This window comes from Cyprinodon variegatus, unplaced genomic scaffold (genome assembly GCF_000732505.1).
Source record: "Cyprinodon variegatus isolate N-32 unplaced genomic scaffold, C_variegatus-1.0 Scaffold486, whole genome shotgun sequence".
In the NCBI taxonomy this organism is placed as follows: Eukaryota; Metazoa; Chordata; class Actinopteri; order Cyprinodontiformes; family Cyprinodontidae; genus Cyprinodon; species Cyprinodon variegatus.
The window spans coordinates 275,393-295,710 of NW_015150939.1; the positions used below are offsets into that span (position 1 = coordinate 275,393).

The window sequence follows — 20,318 nt, forward strand, 5'->3', positions numbered from 1 at the left end:
TTCATTCATTACAGGAATTGTTAAGCATTTTTAATAAATACATTTTGAATGAAAGTATCGTTTGTTATTGGAGTTATTGCTGTTGACTTTTACTGAAAAGCATTTTTTAATAAATCAACTGTAAATATCATGTTATTGTAGGATTACGTAGGTCTATGTTAGGTGAGTGCATGCCACAGACATCTCTATGCATGGGAACAGAGATCCCAACCCAACCCAACCCCCTCCCCGCTCCAAGGTGTGCTGGTTTTCCCAAATGAAAATATGGTCACCCTAGTTAAACCTCTTAAGTTTGGGTAATGCTTGAAAAACCAACAATTTCTGTGGAAAATGAGCCGCCCATAACAGCGAATGCAACAGTTATACTCTAGCTGGCGAAAGGGGGCATGTTCGGCACAAATCACGAGCTGAAAACACTACATGAGGCAGAGGAAAGACAGCAGTTTACATCATTTTGAAAGCCTCTTCATGCCATCAATGACAGTCATTTTTTTGCAAGCGTTTTTTCAACAATCTGTTGATACCATTGGCATTTATGGGTTAAATTACAGGATGTCTCAAGATGTTTACATTTGCGAACCCTCGTAAGTAGAAGCTGTTGGTTGCTCGCCATGTTTTACCATAAGGATCTGTCGTAGTTACAAATGTTTCTGCGTTTCTGTTCACATGAACGCTGCATGGAGGGGCGTGGAAGCCTAAAACGACACCAAGCATACACAAAAAGTAATGGGGTCTATGAAGCAGGGGCGCGACAGGGGCGGGTGATGAAGCTGCTCAATGCTGATGGCAGAACACGCTAAAAGACTTTTGACTGATTTTTGATTGGCCAGACACAGACCAGACAGGAATAAGTGATCATTTAGAACTCAGAACCTTGCCCTGGTTTCTGGAGTTTATTATTTCAGACCATCTAGCTGGATTGTTTATAGACACTGTAGAATAAATAGCACATTTTATGCTTTCTGACATTTTCGCACTGCTTGCAGAGCTTTTTGTAGACCTTATGAATGTTTTATTTAAAGTCTAAGTTTAGATCACTTTTAGAACAGAAAGTTTTGTTCAGTTCAAACCAGAGTACATGAATAGGTTTTAATTATAGCATTGACCAGATCTATCACTGCTCCATTTGAACTTTGATTTAAAATTCAATTTTTGCAAACAAAATCGGCTAAAATATAAGCTCCAACCCACTCTAGCATGATGGAGACCCAGCCTGATCTGATCCAAGAATATTGTCAGTATCTACATTGTCAGGTCTGATTGCAGTATTGATTGGGATTGGTCCCAATTCATGAGGCATGACTCCAGAGAGTCTTTGGTGCAGACGAGAACAAAAGAGATTTGGTTTGAATTATCCTCGTCTTTCCTCACCAAAAATCCTTTACATCCAGCAGATTTTCCCCAAATTTTCTGGCTGGGAAGCTCGCAGGGTCCCCAAGCGTTGGAGCTGACTGACAGTCAGTTAGGTAGTACTGGAGAAATAGGTCATAGCGCTAAAAATACTTATCCAAGCTTCCCTCTTTCTTCCTCTCTCAGCTTCTTCTCGCCTTCCTTAAAGAAAAAGGGCAACAACAACATATAGAAAGTCTAAGTAATGGGGATGATGAAAGGAAAAACTCGGAAAAAGTAACCCTCTTAAAAACATCAGACCTCAGGCTCACATCCATAAGATTACAGAGAAAGGAAACTCAGAGAGAGGAGAAATGAGTGCAACAGTGTGTGTTTATGTGTAGCTCAGGCAGACCAGAAATCAGTGAGTGAGGGAATGAGAGGGTGAAACCAGGAGAGAAAGCTCTAGAACTGGCAGGCTGCGGCCTGAGCCATCACACAGGGCTGTTTGCACACAGAGCCGGTTATTACATGGAACTCGTTTAGCTGGGCTCAGTCAGGCAGGGCACAAGTAATAATATATAGACCCCGCTGCAACTGCCTCCAATACAGCAGCACGGGCTTATCTGCATCTGGCCCTTCTAACCAGCACAAAGAAGTAATATCACTGAGAGACACCAAGCGACCACACACCCAGGGTCCTGGCTGCCAGGGAGTCACGGATGTGGATTTAATGGCACTTTGTTCCTTGTTTGAGGATTTTAGTCATTTCCTAATCCAAGCATAATATATGGGATATAAATATCCCATCTCAAAATGTGAAACATTATATAATTTGCTAACAGCAGACTATAAACCTTTCCTGTCAATAGATTTGCGTCCCAATCCCCTAAAAAATCTTTTAAGTATAAGCTATCTAAAAGGAATTACATGGATCTGATAAAATGGATATAAATTATCCTTCGCTATAGTTTCTGCTGAATATCAACACATATAGAAGTGGTGTGGATTAAATCACTTGAGCCCAATACGAAGTTGGACCGAGGAGCAATATGAATGGAGGGCAAAAAGGGAAACAAGTGGCAGTTGGAGATAGTGATGAGGAAGGTAAAGATGGAGATGGGGCAGCGAGGTTGGTGTGAGGAAGAGGGGAAGTATGATGGTGAGGGAAGGGGGGAAAAGATAGAAGGACAGATTAACCGTTCATCTAATCCAGCAGAGAGACAGACGCGCTGATTGGGAATGGCACAGGCGATCCGAACTTTAGCTGGTGGCAGAGCCGTAACAAGATCCTCTAAGGCCCAGAGCAGACTTTGACTTACGAAGTCCTCCTCCTGTTTAAACCATCTTCTTCCAGCCTCTTAAATTGCTTTATTATGCAGTTTAACACCCCTTTGTTACTTCATACCCCGTTTTACAGCTAAACACCGCCATCTAACCTCTACCTCCATTCAATATCATTTAACGAGTGTTGAAGTGATCCATCTGTCCTCACATGCCAAGAAGATAAACACTGGTTTCAAAAGAGAAATATTGGATTTTAGCAACATGTTGGTAACATCTGATAAAAAAAAAAAAAAATCGAATTCTGTACACAAAAGAAAGTTTAAAACAATCTATCCTCAATAGAGAATTTCTATCCAGCTTTGACGAATCCCCATATTGCTTTATGGTTTCATGCTAAGCTAATTAGCATCAGAAATCTTCCTTGCAGAGTTTTTTTTTTATAAAATCTCAAATAAACACTGTATAAAATGATCCATTTCATTTAAAATTATGGTAAGTGGTTTAAATTTTGAACTAGAAGTGATAAAATACAGTCTAAACTCATTAGAAGCTTTAGTAAGTCCAACAGAAAGCTCCAGAACAGATGCTAACTATAGCATCTTTCGTGGCTAAAGTTTAGCCATGGCTAAATGTTGTTTGAAAAAGTTGTTTGAATCCTGTGTCATTGCAATTTTAATGCCTTACTTTCATTTAGTGACAAAAAAAAATTTATATTATCTTTTAAGCTAAGCATTTTCATGCAATGCTAACATAACTTAGAATTAATCAAATACATTTTATTTTCTATAGTTGTGCTGTTTTCTGAAAATCTTTTTCAGAAGGGATTGGGACTCATTTGTGAAAGCAGACTCCAATGGATAATAACAGCTTCATGCCCCCCAAAAACCTGCTGGAACCTCATAGTAAGCAGTGGGTAAAAAATTTAAAATTACTAAAAGTCATAAACTTTCTAGGTTCCCTTTTGGGAACTGAAGCGTGGAAATTAGCAGAAGAACCTATTTTAGATAGAGGAATAAGTAAAGAACCATACGAACAAAACTGCAAGGATTAAAAAAAATAATTATGCTACATCATTTATTGAAGCAATATAACAGTAAACAAACTACAGAGGCATTTGTAACTTTTTTGGTCAATAGTTGAGTCCATTATGGAACTTTTGAACATGGAACTTAAAAGAGTTTAAATTGCTTTAAGCTTGATTTTTAGGAACCTTATATCTGGTACCGCCTGATGTCATATTGACTCTAAAACAATAAATATCTTAGAAAACCAGCCATCCAGGCTGCCATATATGTTGTGGGCATGTTAAAAGCTTTCACAAGGGTTGCATCCCTCAGCCATGTTTATTTCTGCCACTGCTACACCAATGTTGCAGCGTGCCAGATGCTAGAAAACCTACAGTGAAACTAAAGCATCTTTTTTGATCATTTGGACCAATACTGCTATTATCTGGCCAACTGAGGGAAACCTTGGAGCATTTAAACACCAATCCAAGTTGGTGAGTTGAGCCTCAATGTGACGTAAATCAATCAATAAGACTATTTAAAGTGATCAAAATAAGTTATCATGAATAGAAATTTGGCTTTAGCAAGGAAATGAAAGAAGGATGAAAGACTTTAGGAGCATTTACTGCCCAGGTTGCTCTTACTGTAGCTCCCTCACTCATGCATTGGGTCGGCTCTGGCTGGTGACCATGCTGCTCTGTAGAATGCAAGGCCTGCTTGTTTGGCATTAATAAGACCTCATATTACTGACTTTATTTGTCAGCCTAAACATTTTTAAAAGAAATTACAGGACAGAACACCATTGTTTCCGCCTCAGGCTCACAGCCAGCCACCCTATTAGTGCTGACTTTGAACCCAATCTCGCTGGTTGTTTGGTCCATTTTAACAGCATAGGCCTCTAATTTGTGAGCCTCTTGTAGCAAGTTTGTTTGGGGACGTGCTAATTAAAAGGGCTTGTTTAAAAGCACATTCTGTGTTGTGACTGTAACGTACTTAAAGTCATTCTGGGTAACGAGGACATTTATATAGTCAAGGAGATGTTAAAAGGAGCTTCGATTGCGGCGGTTGAATGATCTAATGCATTCACTTGCAGCTTCGCAGAGGCCACACTGATTTGGTGATCTAACATCTCTGCAGAGCTGATACTGACTGACACTTTGTGCTGCTTTGTTTTGTGCCTCATTTTTACCTCCTTTGTCTGACTTAAAGCACTTAGAAATCGATACAGGACCCCCGTTTGAAAGTAGGCTGTTGTTCATTAGTCACTGGCCTTCAGTCTGGCATTTACTCTACATTCCCTGTGCACCTTTTTTTAAAAAGCAATCCTATTCTCTTCCTTTGCTGCCCAACCTCTGCTCTCTCTGACTCCATGCAAATCAGTCAATTTAATCCCCTGACATGGTTTCACGGAGAGGCCTTTGGGAGCAATCTGGCCACACTTTTGCTTTGCTTGGATGAGCATGCCAAGGACCAAAGATGACTTCGAGTACAGTAGGACGGCTGAGGAGAAGATGAAAGGTTTCACATGAAACATCCCATCCGCTTTACCTGCTCAGTTCTGTCCAAATCTTACTGCAAGATTATCATAAACATTTTATTTATGACACTGACTTCAGTTCATGCATGTATTATTTCCCTAGGTAAGCTCCCTTTTCTGCCTCCCCACACGCGACCAATCAAACACAAACTCCACCCAGTTGTGTCCAACTGTCACTAGACAAAGGGCCACACACTGGATAGCTCATAGATTCAACAATATTTTAAAAAAAAAACTAAAAATGTATATTAGAGGTATTATCAATAATGTTTTAGAGGATCTGAGTCAGAATAATTAAATCTAAGATATACCAGTAAATATATTTAGCTGTTCTTAATCTAATGAAGTCCTTTGCTTTTTTAAGACTTTAGATTTCCACAAACAAAAGTTAAAAGAAACCTAAACAGCACAATTAAATTCAAAATATCTTATTTCTATATCTGATCAAATACAGTTCAGAGATTAAAAGAAAATGTGAAAACAGCTTTTAATGCATTCCCAAATAGCCATGTTGAATCGAATACCAGCTTTGGCATCATTACCCAGCTACAGTGTCGGGTAATGTTTTCTTTAAGTGCTTTCACTGTCCACAATCCACATTGAGTAAATCTCTGTTTCTATTTTTTTTTTACCCCTGGCATAGTGGTTTCATAAGAGATGGTCAATATTGCCCAAATATAGAACCTCTAGGGGCTCAAATTATGAGCTGCAAATCAAATCTTAACTTTATTAGCTGTAACAACTGGAAAAGAGCAGCAATTCTTCCTTACAGTTTTATTGCCCATATCAGAAACACTGTATGGCAAACAGGAAATTCACAAAGAAAACTCCTCAGTTCTCATTCTCTCGGATCAGCATACACTCTAAAATACTACCTATGTCCAAACACTGGAATCATGGCACACTTTAAGACTCCCAGGAACTCTCTTCAGTGTGGATACAATTACTGAGAGAAGAATATTCAGTTATATTTTGATGGTAAGGATGTCCAGGAGCTCAAAGTAACCATGTACGCTGGAAGAAGTCTGTGAAAGGGAAATATATATGTCAAGGCGTACTTCACTCATTCATTCATTCAAGAGGTAGAAAATAGAGCAATTGCTCTGTTTCATTCCTTATTTTATTCATTTATTTATATTATAATTTTATCCTACTTGCTTTGATTCTGTTTCATCTTCCTGTATTTTAATCATGTAAAGCACTTTGCGTCGTCTTTGTATTGAATTGTGCTATACAAATAAATTTGCCTTGCCTTACCTTGCCTTTGAATTTTAAGACTACCTGTAATCATACTTGGGGGAAAAATTGGGGCATTTATAAAATATATTTGGGCACTTTTAGTTACTTTAATACTAGCTTCATGTCAGAGGTTTAAGGCATGAAAATCTTGTGTTAAAGGAACTAAAGATGCTTACATAGATGCAACAAATGCCCAAATTCTTTTAATGCCAATCATTAAGATAATGAGTTTCTCTATAGAAAATACAACAGAGGCAAAATGCTGAATGCTAACATAAGATGCTGCAGGATTAATAAAATACAAACATTTATAATCATTTTTTTTTTTTCAGTAAAACATTGAACAACTCTTACATGTCCAGATTAATGCATCTACTTGTGATATAAATAAGTAATGACTCCTCAGGGCAGAAAGGCTACAAGAATTTTTTATATTTTGTTCATATATGCTGTTGATAATAAGAACTATACCTGAGTTTAGGAATTAACATCAAATCTCTGATTTGCACACGAGATGGAAAAACAGCGAGCTTTTCATTCCTGAGGACTGGCTGCTATTTAATTACAATAGCAATCAACCAAAAACACTGAAATACCAAGCCAGCCAATCAGAGCAGTCCTCCAATCAGCACCATGGCACTCCGGTTTCCTGCCTCCTGTGAAGTGATATTCAAAGCAGCCACATGCAGGCTGGCTGAGCTCCGGATCCTGTGAAATCTCTGCTTACTCCTCAGAGTAAAAGACAGAAAAACAGCCCCTATGCACGATGTGTGCTCAGGTACAGAACCTGCACAGGCATCCTATGTCTGCCCTGCTGCTGCACAAAAATCCTCAGACTTTTCTTTGTTTCAAACTGCTTAAAGCCGGAGCGCTCTGGCGCACCACGGTTGGCTCGTATTGGAGCCATTCTGGGATATTTTGGATGGATTAGTAGAAGCACCCGCTGACAGGCGCACATCCGCTAACCTTATTTTTTGGCCGGGAGCCCATCAGGCGAGCAGCCTCTGCATTCCTCTGAAATAGCGAGCCTCAAAATAACACTAATAAAAAAAGGAGAAGCACTAAAATCCAGGAGTAAAGTGTAAAACTTCACCCTCTTTCTGGAGGTAAACGTGATGCTGAATGGATGAGATGCGGTTTGGATGCGCGTAGGAAGAGCGCAGCTTGCGCCTCCGGTCTGTCCATCTCTGAGGGTTCCGGAAGGCACCGCTGCATCCTAAAACCAGCAGCTCTGTTTACATTCTCCTTGCCTACAAAATAACGCTCAGCTCGGGGGATGCGTAACAGAAGCTGCAGCCTCCCAGCCCCTCCACCCCAGCCTGGCTTTGACCGTGATCCTGGCTGGCTCCACTGATCAGGGACATGCCGGGTCACCTAAACCTACCTCCAGCATTCCTCCATATCCCCTCACGCACGCTGCCGTTGGATCCTAGGGTTGATTTTATGCACCGGAGCGCACACAACACTTGCATTCCCAAACCGTCACCTTTAAATTCAACTTTTCTCCTCTCTCTCGCATGCCCTGAGATGATCTCAGTCTCTGCTGTTTGCATTGTATGTATCTAGACGCGCTGATGATCATGCTGAGAATCATCTGTGATTTATATTTATTTTTTCTCTCTAAAGCGCTGAGGTTGCGCTGACAGCATGCACAAACACACACAAAAAGGCGCAAAAGCCCAGAAGATCTTGGTTACTTACGTTTTGAGGGGGTTCTGCACCGCTGTGGCCATTTTGGTATAGTATGATAGAATGCAACACCGCAGAGCCCGGTATTGTACATGTAATGTAGCAGCTATTTCAATTTCATTCATTCTCTGGGGCTGCGGCTGCAGCCAGCCAGCCAATGGGAAGCGGGAGCGCTCAGTGACAGCTTCGGGGAAGTGTAGTTTTTTGCGCATGTCTGCTTGTCATACGGCGAAGCTGCGTGCACTACAAATACCAGGGGGGGTAGCGGTGTTAGTGGACAAACAGGCCCGCCTCGGACCTGCACAGGGGAAGACATCCCCCACCCCAATTAAAACCGTTTGGAGTTTTGCTTCATATGAATTTAAAACTGTCTAATCTGTGGATCAGTTAGATAATTTGATCAAACTAAGCTTTTGAAAAGTCATTAAAGAGATTTCAATATCTATCTTTCTGCATGGAGTTTGCATGTTCTCCCTGAGCATGTGTGGGTTCTCTCCGGGTACTCCTTCCTCCCACAGTCAAAAAACATGACTGTTAGGTTAATTGGCTTCTCTTAATTCTCCTTAGGTGTGCACACCTAAGGAGAATTAAGAGAAGCCAATCAACCTAACAGTTGTTTAACTGGTTGTTTGTCCTGTTTGTCTCTGTGTTGCCCTGCAATGGACTGGTGACCTCTCGCCCATCAACATATTCTCATTATCAGTTCGTATGAAATCCTACGAAAAGTTATGCACAGTATTTCGTACGTTTTGGACGTTTTTCCTCGAAAAAAACAGATCAGTGCGCATGCTCAGCCAGACAGACGAAAAAAGCAGATCCGCTGACGGACGTACAACTGGGAAAAACAGTGCAATAATTACTTCTTCATGTCTCTCACTAGGTTGCTTGCTGTTTTGTATCTTAGGGTTAGGGTCAGGGTTAGGGTTAATTGTATGTTAAATTCTATGTTATTGAAGATGTAAGATGAGCAAGGACATCTTGTCTCGAGGCAAGACGTAAAAATACGATGAAATAACACGAAAAAAACGTACGAAATTACGGTGCATAACTTTTCGTACGATTTCGTACGATCTGATAATGAGAATACACTGCAACCATAGACAGCTGGAGATAGGCACCAGCACCCCTCGCTACCCCACTTGCGATAAAGTGTGTCAGATAATGGATGGATGAATATATATGCAAATGAAGGTAATAACCTACCTGTAAGATTCTCTCAGAAAGTACTGTTACAGGAACATTACAAACATTACAAACAAAAGATATTATAGACACATTGATGGGAACTCCTGGTAAAAATGTGTGAAATATTCTAATATGTGATCTTAATTTATTTCAGTAGTAGGCCTATGATGCTGGTAAAGGTTCTTTGTCATCAAGGTCATAGTCGCAGAGGCGTAGCCAGAATTTTTTTATAATGGTGCCTGGACAATAACCGATGAACATCCATATTTTCTAAATAAAGAAAAACTATATTTTCCTACAGCCTTTGCTAGCAAATATACGCATATATTTAAACATCCATAATTTCTAGATGAAAGGTATAGTAGATAAGAGTCTTTCAGTTTTGAGTTCTGGGGCGTAAATTTTCCCATTTTCATTAGTTACCTACGTATATCAATAAACATTCTGCATAAAATTCATATATACAGGCACTAATATTTACATACATTGATTATTTTTATAAGTTTTTATTAAAATTGTTATTTATCTATGATTTCACTAAAGAGTCTCAGATGATTGCAGAGACACATATTTTTCTCTTTACCCCATATAACACAAAATCTAGCTCTGAAAAGAGCATGAATTCTGTACTTATCATTTTTGATTTTATTATATTTAACCACCATAAATTAAAATGTTTTGGATATTCCACTTGAGAGTATTACTGCTACCACTATCTGTATTAGAGGGGGAAAAAATGGTAGGGGTGGCCAATGATTGGCCACCCCTGGCCCCCATATGGCTACGCCCCTGCATAGTCGTTCCAAAAAAAAAAAAAAAAAGAAATTCAAAACAATCCTTGTTTCCAAGTTTGAGGATGTTTCACTTCCCATCCAGGAAGCTTTTTCAATTCAAAATGTCAGGAATAGTGTTGAGTTTGAGGTTTTATACTGTAGCCCAAGAAAGTCTTATTTTTTGTTTTGAAAACATGCAAATTGGAACAGATGAAGGGGTCCACCCCTTTGGAACGGGGGTCGTTAGGTCTGTGATCTAACACTAGGGAAAATTAGAAAAAAAACTATCCTTTTAATATTTTTCAGGAGCAAAATTATTCTCTTATTGAGAAATAATGTGTGTTTTTTTTTATCATTTATGTTCATGACAGTGGTGGTTCTCACAAAAGCAGCACCCAGGGCGGCCCCCCGCCACTCACCCTTTCTGACTCCACTTTTCTAACCAATTAAAAGGGAGGAATTCTCTGGCATTCAGGATGAGATATTTCCCCTTTCTAAGCAGAAAGTAGAAGGGGGCAACTAATCAAGACCACAGTTTATGCAGGAAAGATTGCTATTGCCTGTCCTTAAAGTCCTAAAAGTCCCCATAGGATGTTATTGCCAAATTTGCATATTTGGTCATTCTTTTTGATCCAGCTTGAGAGCAATATAAACATCTGCAAGACGTGACTAAAAACACTGAATGTGTTTAAAACTAAAAAGGGACTCTTTAAAATGATTTAAACAATTAATCAGTGTTTTACTCAAATCAAATGACATAAATCAATTTCATTAAGCTTTAAAATTGAACTTAAAAACTTAAAGTTTCGCTAAATACACAGTGTATGAGAGTGTAGTTTGATTAAAACAATTTCAAAAAAGACATTATGTCAGGTATTACGTTTACATATATATTTACATTGTTAAATTTTACAACAGCAACAAAAAAGTCATTAGATATGTGGCTAGTTGTTTTAAAAATGTCACCAGACGGGTCTGAAAAGTCAATGAAGAAAAAAAGTGTTATAGACATTAAATATATATCTATAAAAACTATAGGGTGCCATAAAAACAGGTGTATGTTTATTATCTGCTGCCACACCCTGCATATGCCCACATGCCCTTTATCAACACCCACTGTTGCGACTCCTGCTGCTTATAAACATATTTTACTAACAGGACAGGATTCATCTTCTACAACATTTCACACATTTTCTCTTAGTTTTTCTCTGTAAATAATTTCTCTAGATCTTTCACGTTATTCATCCTTTTGTTTCATATCAGACCCAACCTGGAGAACCATAAATGCCCAGAACCACACATCTGACATAAGCACACCATTCCAGGTAAAATGTTTTTAAAGTTTAGAAAATTTCAAATGTTTGTATTAATGATTCTAGGACTTTTTTTTTTTTTTTTCTGGCATCCCTCCTGACTAGTTATGAGTGAACGATGTACAAATGTTAAGCTGTGTTTGTTGGAATAATAAATAGATTCCTCTAATGGACAGAATTAAAACTAAAACAAATCACCTTTGTGTCATCTCATACTGATGTTCCAAGATATCAGTAAATGAAGGTTAACTATTTAGTAGATGCTGAACAATTTAGTCGAAATAAACGAAAAATATATATAAGTGACTTGAACTTCAAAGGGCAATACTAACAATATTCCACTGCTGAATCCATCAAAAATAATAATAATCATAATAATTGAACTTTTTTTATCTCACTCTGGAGAAATTCTGCATTTGACCCATCCCCTTTTGGAGCAGTGGACTGCCATTGTGCATCGCCCAGGGAGCAGTGTGGGGTTAAGGGTCAGGAACCCAGATTAGAGGATGTGGGGATCAAACCGGGTACTTGTACTGTAACCTTCTCAGAGCACAAGCTTTAAACTCCAAAAAAGGTTATTGTCGACTGGATTATAGGTTCGATTTTCTAGATTTTCATGCTTGAGATTACGATGCTGCATTGAAAGAAACATTTCCTGTCTCTTTACCAGCAATGCCAATAAATGCGGCTGGCTTGCTGTACATTAAGCGATGACGTGTAGACTGATCATGTGTTATTTCATTATCTACGAAGCCTGGAAAGGAGCATCCTAAATTATTAACTAATCAGTGGCTATGGCTCAGGCCTGGGTCTGTAATTGATTCTTTCAGACAAGTGTCTGCACTGGATTCGCCCCAAGCAAAACCCTCTCCAAGCTCTTTGTCACTTCATCCGGTTTCTTCTGCATATGACACATATTTTTGCTTTATTTTTCTAAAAAAAAAAAAAAAAAATCTGATAATGAGAAAGAAAGCAAAGAAAGAAAGCAAATTGTGGAAATTCTTACAGAGCCCTCTGACATCTGAGATTAAGCACTGATGTTAGGTTTTCTCTCTCTGTCATGTTAGCAGCAGTGGCGCCTCTCTGAAGCCATTCAGTGACATGTGATATTTATAGATCTGAGCTAACAAATATTTCATGAACATTAGCAAACCAACTCTAACATGGCAGCACTGTTCTGGTGAAACACGCTGACGGTGAAATGGGAACTTTGATTTTTACAAAGTTGCTGTAATTGTAGCTATTAAGAAAGGGAAATTATTAAGTTTGTGAAGCAAAGATGTGGATTTCAACTTTATACAGTTTGCAGAGTTAATTAGTCCATTTTTAAATATAGATTTCAGGTAGGAGTAAACATGCTGATCATTTGCTTATTTATGGATTTTTTTAAGCATCACTATTTTTGCTTGGTTCGAATATAATTTCGACGTTGCGTGTAATTCCGCGTTTGACCAAACGGTGGTGCTCAAGCACCGTGAACAGATGCATCAATGACGCTCGACGCGTCATAAAAAAAAATGGTTCCTCAAGTCCAGCCAAATTTGGCAAGGTATTATAGTATAAAATAAAACGGGACTTTTGTTGTTTAATCCGATACATCTTCTTTTTGCACCTGTTAAATTTTGCATAATTACTTAGACATATTTTACCCTGAGAGGATAAAACTTTAATTCTCAACAAATAGCGCGGTGACATTCCACTTTATCAAGCATCTTAATAATATGATAAAATAACTTGCCATACCCTACACAGCGCCTCCATCCCTGTGGCTCTTGTTGTGATTGACAGTCATGCTGAACTTTCGTTTTGCTCACTAGCGTCTCCGATATGTTTTGAACGTTTAAAGGACGATGTCAGATATACTGATGAAAGAAATGGAGAGTCTATCGATTGGCCCCATGAAGCCAGAGCAGTTAGGGGACGGGGCCCGGAGCTTCCTGCTGGTGGACGAACAAGAAAACCTGCAGGTAAAGTTAGCCTAGCTAAGGCTAACTGTTTGCTGTTTGGCTAAAGCGGTGCTAACACCTCCTCTACTGATATAATTCGCTAAATGAATGCTTTTAAATGTATTCTATATCTTTATATTATATCATTTTTCGAACGTTAAATATTCAACATTGATTTATGGTAGCTAATTTCAACGCGTCGCTTTTTTCAGCCATTTGTTTACAAACGCAAAAGCTTTAAGTTTGCCGTTATTGATATGTAAAGTGTAAATAAGATTCCAGCCTGCTTTAAAATGGGGTTCAAAGAGCAGATGTATGAGGCAGAGCAGCATGTTGACCTATTATTAGGGAAAGTACCCAGTGAGTCATACCCATGTGACCCAAAGAGAGGCAGCCTCACCTTGTGTTTACATTTGATCAAAGTGCAGAGGATAGGCGCTTTCTTAACTGGTCTAAAAGCGGTAAAGCTCAGCAGCGCATTGTTGATAAATATAGCTGCTGGACAAACTGGTTTCTTATTGTGTTAATGATCCTGCTTCACTCATCCAGGCTCAGTCTAATGAGGTCATCTCTGGAGCCAGGGATCCCATAGCAAACTGTGCAGACAGAGCTTTCTCTTTAATCAGATCTCCCTTCTTGTTCCAGGTGCAAAACGAGGCTGAGTTTGTGGAGAGGCTCGGCTGTGCAGACGTCCCTGGGGTCAAGGTGCTCTCCATCTTTGGCAACACTGGCGATGGCAAGTCCCACACGCTTAACCACATCCTGTTTGGGGGTGAGAGCGTGTTTTACACCTCCAAGTCCCCCAGCTCCTGCACGGTAGGGGTGTGGGCCGCATACGATCCCTCTCTGAACCTGATCGCTCTGGATACTGAGGGTCTGTTGGGAGCTGCGGCCAATCAAAACCAGAGAATGCGCCTCCTTTTAAAGGTGAGTTTGGAGGTTTCCTGGGGACTGTTTACATCAGCAAACTGATCCGTTTCTGTTAAAGATATTCAATGGCTTTATTGATTGACTCTGCTACCCATTGATTGGAGGCATCCAGTCATTACCTATGTTAAGGTTTTAACTGTAACCATCAGTCAGACTAGAGTTTATTTGCATTAGCCCAGCAGTGCATCAGACGAGTTGCTCCGATTGGCTAACATACTCCATCTGTGACATACATCATCACTAATATGATAATTGCTGGGTGTTACTAGACTCAAATTACAAAGTTTTCACAGTTTTTTAGTTTTTCGGAAGGCGCAGCTACAGTTCTTTTTAAAGTTGATCATACCTGTGAACCTTGTCACATTTTGTTATCATATTTTTAGAAAATCTAATCTATTAGGGTGGATTTTATGCAATAGATTAACCAAACATAGCTCATTTATGTCTAAGAAAAGTTATGCATGGTTTTCAGATTTTCTACCGAAAATTTTAAAAGGCAGCATATATTTGTTGAACCACTCATACTCTGACACCCAAAAGTTAAAATCCAAGTCAACCAATTGCATTGTAAAGTTGCAGACAAACTTTTCTATTGTCTGTTACAATTAATTAATTAAAACAGTTTCCATCTAGTAAAGGGGTTTGTTGAAAGTAATGTAACTTTAGTGTAGATCAGCGGTTCTAAAAACAGCTTCCACCAACAAAGTTAACTTTGATTTTAGAGATTATGCCTAGGATCAGTCCATAATTTAGCATTTAATTTTTTTCTCCCATTTTTTGCCCAGACATTTTGAAATAATGCAATTTAGACAATAATAATGCCCTGAACCTTTGATACTTTTGTCAAACATTACCATGCCATTAGAATATCATACCAGTCCATGCTGAGATGGATGCTGCGATTACATGGTAATCCGTCTTTCCATATGTGTAGAGGATAACTTGAAAAGTTTTTAAAGATTTTGAAATAATTTTTACCAAAAGTGCAACTCAGTCCTAAGAACAATCCATTAAATTGTGGTTGTGCTTCGGATCATGATCTGGATGTGGGAATTTTTTTAAGGATTCTTTAACATTATTTGACGGAACAAGCAGTTCCCCCCTAAACCAGAGGGTGGCAGCAGTGACTATTGACCACTGATCTCTATTTATTCACTAGATAGCCGATTGGCCAAATAAACTGAAGTCACTTGCAGCCATCTTGGTACTCCCTACTCTCGTGCCATAAAAATACAATTTGGAAATAGAAAAATACTATAGCATTAACAGATATCTACTTATAACTTAGTCTTGATGTTATATTTTAAATTATATGTAATAATGGATTACCATAACAATGTAATCAATACATGTATATTACATGTCCATCAACAATTTAGCACTTTTTGCACATAATCAGATACAGTGTGTGTGTTTGTGCTCATGTGTAATATTTTTTATATCTAAGTACAGTGTTATTATGCTCCCTTAACACACTTTTTTTTGTTGTGATGAATTTGTATAATATGTTATATTACATGATTTATAGACTTCATACTGAATATCTGCAATCTGATGTTCGTATTGTTTTACCCTAAATAATAGAAATCAACTGATACTATAAAACAGCAAGTGTGTGTCAGTGATGACTTTATCTTTATTTAAAAAGTCTTAAGCACTCCCCCCCTTTTTTTTTTTTTTAGAATTTTTTTGTCATTATTAAGCATTAATATCATCTTATTTTGATCAATAACTCTAAGACTGTACAGTGCAGACACTCCAAAATCGCCACAAAAACCAAGGGACTTCTGGTGATCATACTACAACAGCTGTTTTTGAAAAAATACAAATTTGTATAACTTTTTGTGAATGAAGTACACAGAGATGCTAGGCAGATGGGAGTTCTTTATGAAGTAAAATAGGATATTAATAACAAAAAAATTCTAAAAAAAAAAAGGTGTATTTTTCTAAACCAGCTGTTGTAGTGCGATCACCAAAAGTCCCTTGGTGTGCGTGGTGATTTTGGAGTGTCTGCACTGTATAAACACAGAGCTATTGATCAAAACAGGATGATATTGATGTTTAATAACAATAAAAAATTTCAAAAAATAAGTAAAGGTGTCTTTTTTAAAAACAGCTGTTGTAGTATGATTATCGGGAATCTTTTGGTCTGTGTGGTGACTTTGGAGTGTCTGCACTGTATAACCACAGAGATATTGATTGAAATAGGAAGATATTAATGTTTAATAACGATAAATAAAATCTAAAAAATAAGCAAAGGAGTTATTGATCCCGGAAGTCCGAATCTGTGAATATCTTTCTAACCTTACAGAAGTAAGGTTTTGCGTTCTCACGCAAAACTTTCGCAAAAGGTTTTGCGAGGTAACGCAATACTTTTGCGAGGGAACGCAAAACAAAAGAAAATTCCCCATGTCCCCTAGGGGGCTCCGTAGTGTTGAACTTGTCAAAGGATTTTAAAGAAACTTTTACCAGAGGTGCGCCTCATGATGAGGAGCAATTCATTTAAATTTGGTAATTATCCAGATCATGTGTGAGTTTTAGCTATAGGTGTAAAAAGCTATATGGGGCAAAATTAGCTGCTTGGTGGAGGCCCGCGCTCCCAGAGTGCTTTTCTAGTTATATATCTATTTATATATTTGAGGGTCTTTTTGCTTTTTTGGTCTCCTGATATCGTTTTGTCTGCAGTTATATTGCCAAATCGGCAGATGCATTTATTTATTTTGTCTATATTAAAGAAAATATCATATCCCAGTTTATTACTGTTCTTTTTTGTCTGTTCTGATTCCTGGGTTGCAGTGAAAGCATCTCTTCCTGTTTCTACATCTGTGCTTTCAGTCAGCCAGCGTAAAACGTTCTCTTGTTTTCGGCAGGTTTTGGCCGTGTCTGATATCGTTGTCTATCGCACGCGGGCAGAACGTCTCCATAATGACATGTTCCAGTTCCTGAGCAGCGCATCGAGGGCCTACCTGAAGCACTTCACCTCAGAGCTGAGGGCCCTGTCCAAACGGTGTGGCTTGGACGTGCCCTTGTCCTCTCTTGGGCCTGCGGTCATCGTATTTCAGGAGACTACACACACTCAGCTTCTGGGCCACGGTACAGAAAACAAAATATTATATGTCTTGTTTAATTTGGGTTTTTTATGAGCATCTGTTGTAAATTAGAAGGATAATGAGGGAGTCTTACGGTATATATCAGCAATGTACAACTATTGCAGCCTGTGATAAACAGTAACTCCTGATTTTAGGATCATTCAGTCTCTCAATGGTTGGAATAGATTTGATGATGCTTTTTGTTTAAAGATGTGAATATTGATTCAATTATCAATATAAACTACTGGTTATCTGGGTTCTGTGTGTTTGGACTAGGGTTGTCACGATATTTTTCAACTCGATACCGATACTAAGGAAAATATTCGATACTCGATACCATTTTCGATGAAAGGATAAAAACAAAGAATCCAAACTTCTATAGAAATATTTTCATTAATAAATAAAATACAATAAATAAATACAGTAAACAATAAGAGCAATATTTTGAGGTTGTTTGCTGTGCATAATATTAAGCAAGCTTGATAAAAAACATAAAATGAAGTGTTCCTTCCTTGGCTATGCTTTGCACACATAGCAATGACGCTAGCCAAACCGGTTAAGAAACAAAAATAATTCTCAGCAGCTGCACCTCTTACAAAAAAAAAAGTCTGAAACTGAAAAGAGCACAGAATTATTCAATCACACGGTGTTCTGAAAGTGCATTTTCCTCTATTCTGCACTTTAAATGAATGACGGTTTAGGTGCCACTGGTGGTAGCACTGTATCGATACTTTTAAAAACGAGTATCGTATCCGGATACAACGTTTCAGCATCGATACTTTTTTTGAGTATCGATACTTTTAACAACCCTAGTTTGGACCCAAAGAAAATAGATATTAAAACTTTTAAATGATAGTTTATTCTATAGCAGTGCTTCTTATCGATCCCGTATTTTGTTGGTATGCTTATCAGTACTTTTTGTTTCAATGAAGCCAAATGGTTAAAAATAGATTTTTCCAAAACATTTGGAACATAAGAACTTGGAATAAATAAAATAACTAATAAATTACATGTATAAAACAGTAAAACACAACTTACATAACATTAAATTTGCCAAAGCACTATGTCTTAATAAAAAGTATGTATAATTGTAGGAGAGAGGAATATAAAGATTAGCAAAACAAAGTGATAAAAAGTGAGACCAATCCAAAAAATAAATATAAATATATATATATATATATATATATATATATATATATATATATATATATATCAGCTGGCCAATGCAACGGTTCATCTCTACTAGGGTTGCAAATTGATATTTTTGTTTTTTTTTTGTTTTTTTTTTTGATTAATCAATTTAGAATCAGGCGAAGATTCTTTTAAAGAAGAGTTTTGAAAGAGTTATGAAATTAAAACAGGTGAAACAAACTTTTCACTTTAGGAGTTCTGGATAGAGCATATTGGCAAAAAAATGTTTTCTTTATCTTAAATGCAAACATTTAATTATTTTTTTTTTTTACTGTGTTGTTAAAATTACTACTCAGCTAAAGGCATGTTTTAGAGTCTTTATACTCCAGTTAACGATTAATTGATTACTAAATTAGTTGACGATTATTTCAATAACTGATTAATCCGATTAGTTGTTTCCGACCTAAACTCTACTACTGTATGTTGGTGTAATTTAGAGCAAAAATCACATTTTTTGATTTATTCCTTTTCTTTTTGTCAGTAGTTATTCACTAAATACCAAAGAGCTTTCTTGAGACGGTTTTTTACCCCCAAGCTCATCTTTGTTCTTTCCTGGTGTAGATTCTAAAGGGCCCGGTTATGCTGACACCCTCCTCCAGAAGCGGTTCCATGACCTTGGTCTGGGGACCGAAGCCTTCAGCTCTGTCCAGTATGTCGGCACTCAGACCATCACCCCCCCGACAGATTACAACAAGCTGCTGGATGCCGTCAGGCAGCAAGTGAACAACACTCACACACGCTCCCCCCGCCAGCCGGGGATAGTGTTTCATGCTCTGGAGGTAAATGGTTTTAGCCAGAGCTAACAGTTCAACAGGAATGTCCTGTAGGTTGTTATTAGTCCTCTGGGTCGCCCCCCTCACCCTCCTGTTTAGCTTGCATCCTAATTTAATTTCCACGCCTCCTCCTTACTCTGAGCTTTCCCCTCTGTGTGATCCTCAGGCTCTGAGCGAGCGTTTCTGCGGGGAACTGTCCGACGATAAGATGACGCTGTACTCCTTCTTTCCAGACGAGTATTTCACCTGCTCCTCTGTGTGCCTCAGCTGCAAGTAAGTTGGGGCAGCAGTCTGCGGTAGACGTGATATCAGACACATCTGAAGGTTTTGGTTCCCCGAATCTCTCTCTTCTCTCATTTTTAACTCCTGGATATCTTCTCCATAATGCTTTAAAAAATTCTGCTGCTGCTTTTAGGCATTTAGATCCAATTCTTTATGAATTTCGGCTTTTTTTTCCTTTTTAAACAGTGAGGGAGTCACTCTTTTAGAGAAGAGGGGACCCCTCACATCAACACTTCCAGGATGCTCCTTTTTTGACAACATAAAGGACTGATGGTGTTCACCTCTACTGCAGACACTCTGTTTGCCCAGGTGGCCAAAACGGTTCAGAGGCCTTCACTGAGGAAATAAATCTTCCTCCAGTCCTCTGAAGTCCAGCCCTGCTTCTTACGCATACAGTTAGCCTGTCTTGGATGTTTCCCTTAGAGATAAGTGGTTTGTTGCTGTCGTTTTCAACAGCAGGCCTACATTTAAAATCCACAACGCTCCATCACCAGCAAGCTCCACACCGGTGGTTATACCTTAGCTTATTGCGAGATGTTCTCGGGCTGTTCGGATCTATTCCCTTACAGTTTTAAATCATGTAAGAATTTCTTTTTTGGATGCTTTCTTAATAGAAACAACATGATAACTGGTTGTAGCCTTTCATTACGAAGCATTAACGAAAGCAACAACCTAATGACATCATTAAATCTAGCTAAAACGCAGATTTTTGTGTTTTCATTTAATCCAGGGTTCCCGCGGGTCCTTAAAA

At 38.4% G+C, this 20,318-nt stretch overlaps 2 protein-coding genes across 4 annotated transcripts in view; one reads left to right on the forward strand and one right to left on the reverse strand.

Annotated features, from left to right (window-relative positions):
• Nucleotides 1-8,210, reverse strand: part of dpf1 (D4, zinc and double PHD fingers family 1) — a 91,647-nt gene extending 83,437 nt beyond the window's left edge. Inside the window, exon 1 of one of the 3 annotated variants that reach the window (XR_001481678.1) lies at nt 8,098-8,198. Coding sequence is in view for 2 of the 3 variants with exons in the window: in XM_015390140.1 (XP_015245626.1) it covers nt 8,098-8,210 (113 nt within the window). In the remaining variant the exon portion in view is untranslated. Of the gene's footprint in view, nt 1-7,780; nt 7,813-8,097 lie in introns of those variants that run through there. The other 2 variants (XM_015390140.1, XM_015390141.1) reach the window with 2 other exon arrangements.
• Nucleotides 8,211-13,109: 4,899 nt separating this feature from the next.
• LOC107094496 (zinc finger FYVE domain-containing protein 1-like) overlaps nt 13,110-20,318 on the forward strand; it is an 18,170-nt gene continuing 10,961 nt past the window's right edge. The window contains exons 1-5 of the mRNA XM_015390120.1: nt 13,110-13,323; nt 13,948-14,229; nt 17,103-17,325; nt 19,074-19,291; nt 19,452-19,558. Of these exons, the coding sequence (XP_015245606.1) occupies nt 13,207-13,323; nt 13,948-14,229; nt 17,103-17,325; nt 19,074-19,291; nt 19,452-19,558 (947 nt within the window). The 5' untranslated portion in view covers nt 13,110-13,206. The remainder of the gene's footprint in view (nt 13,324-13,947; nt 14,230-17,102; nt 17,326-19,073; nt 19,292-19,451; nt 19,559-20,318) is intronic.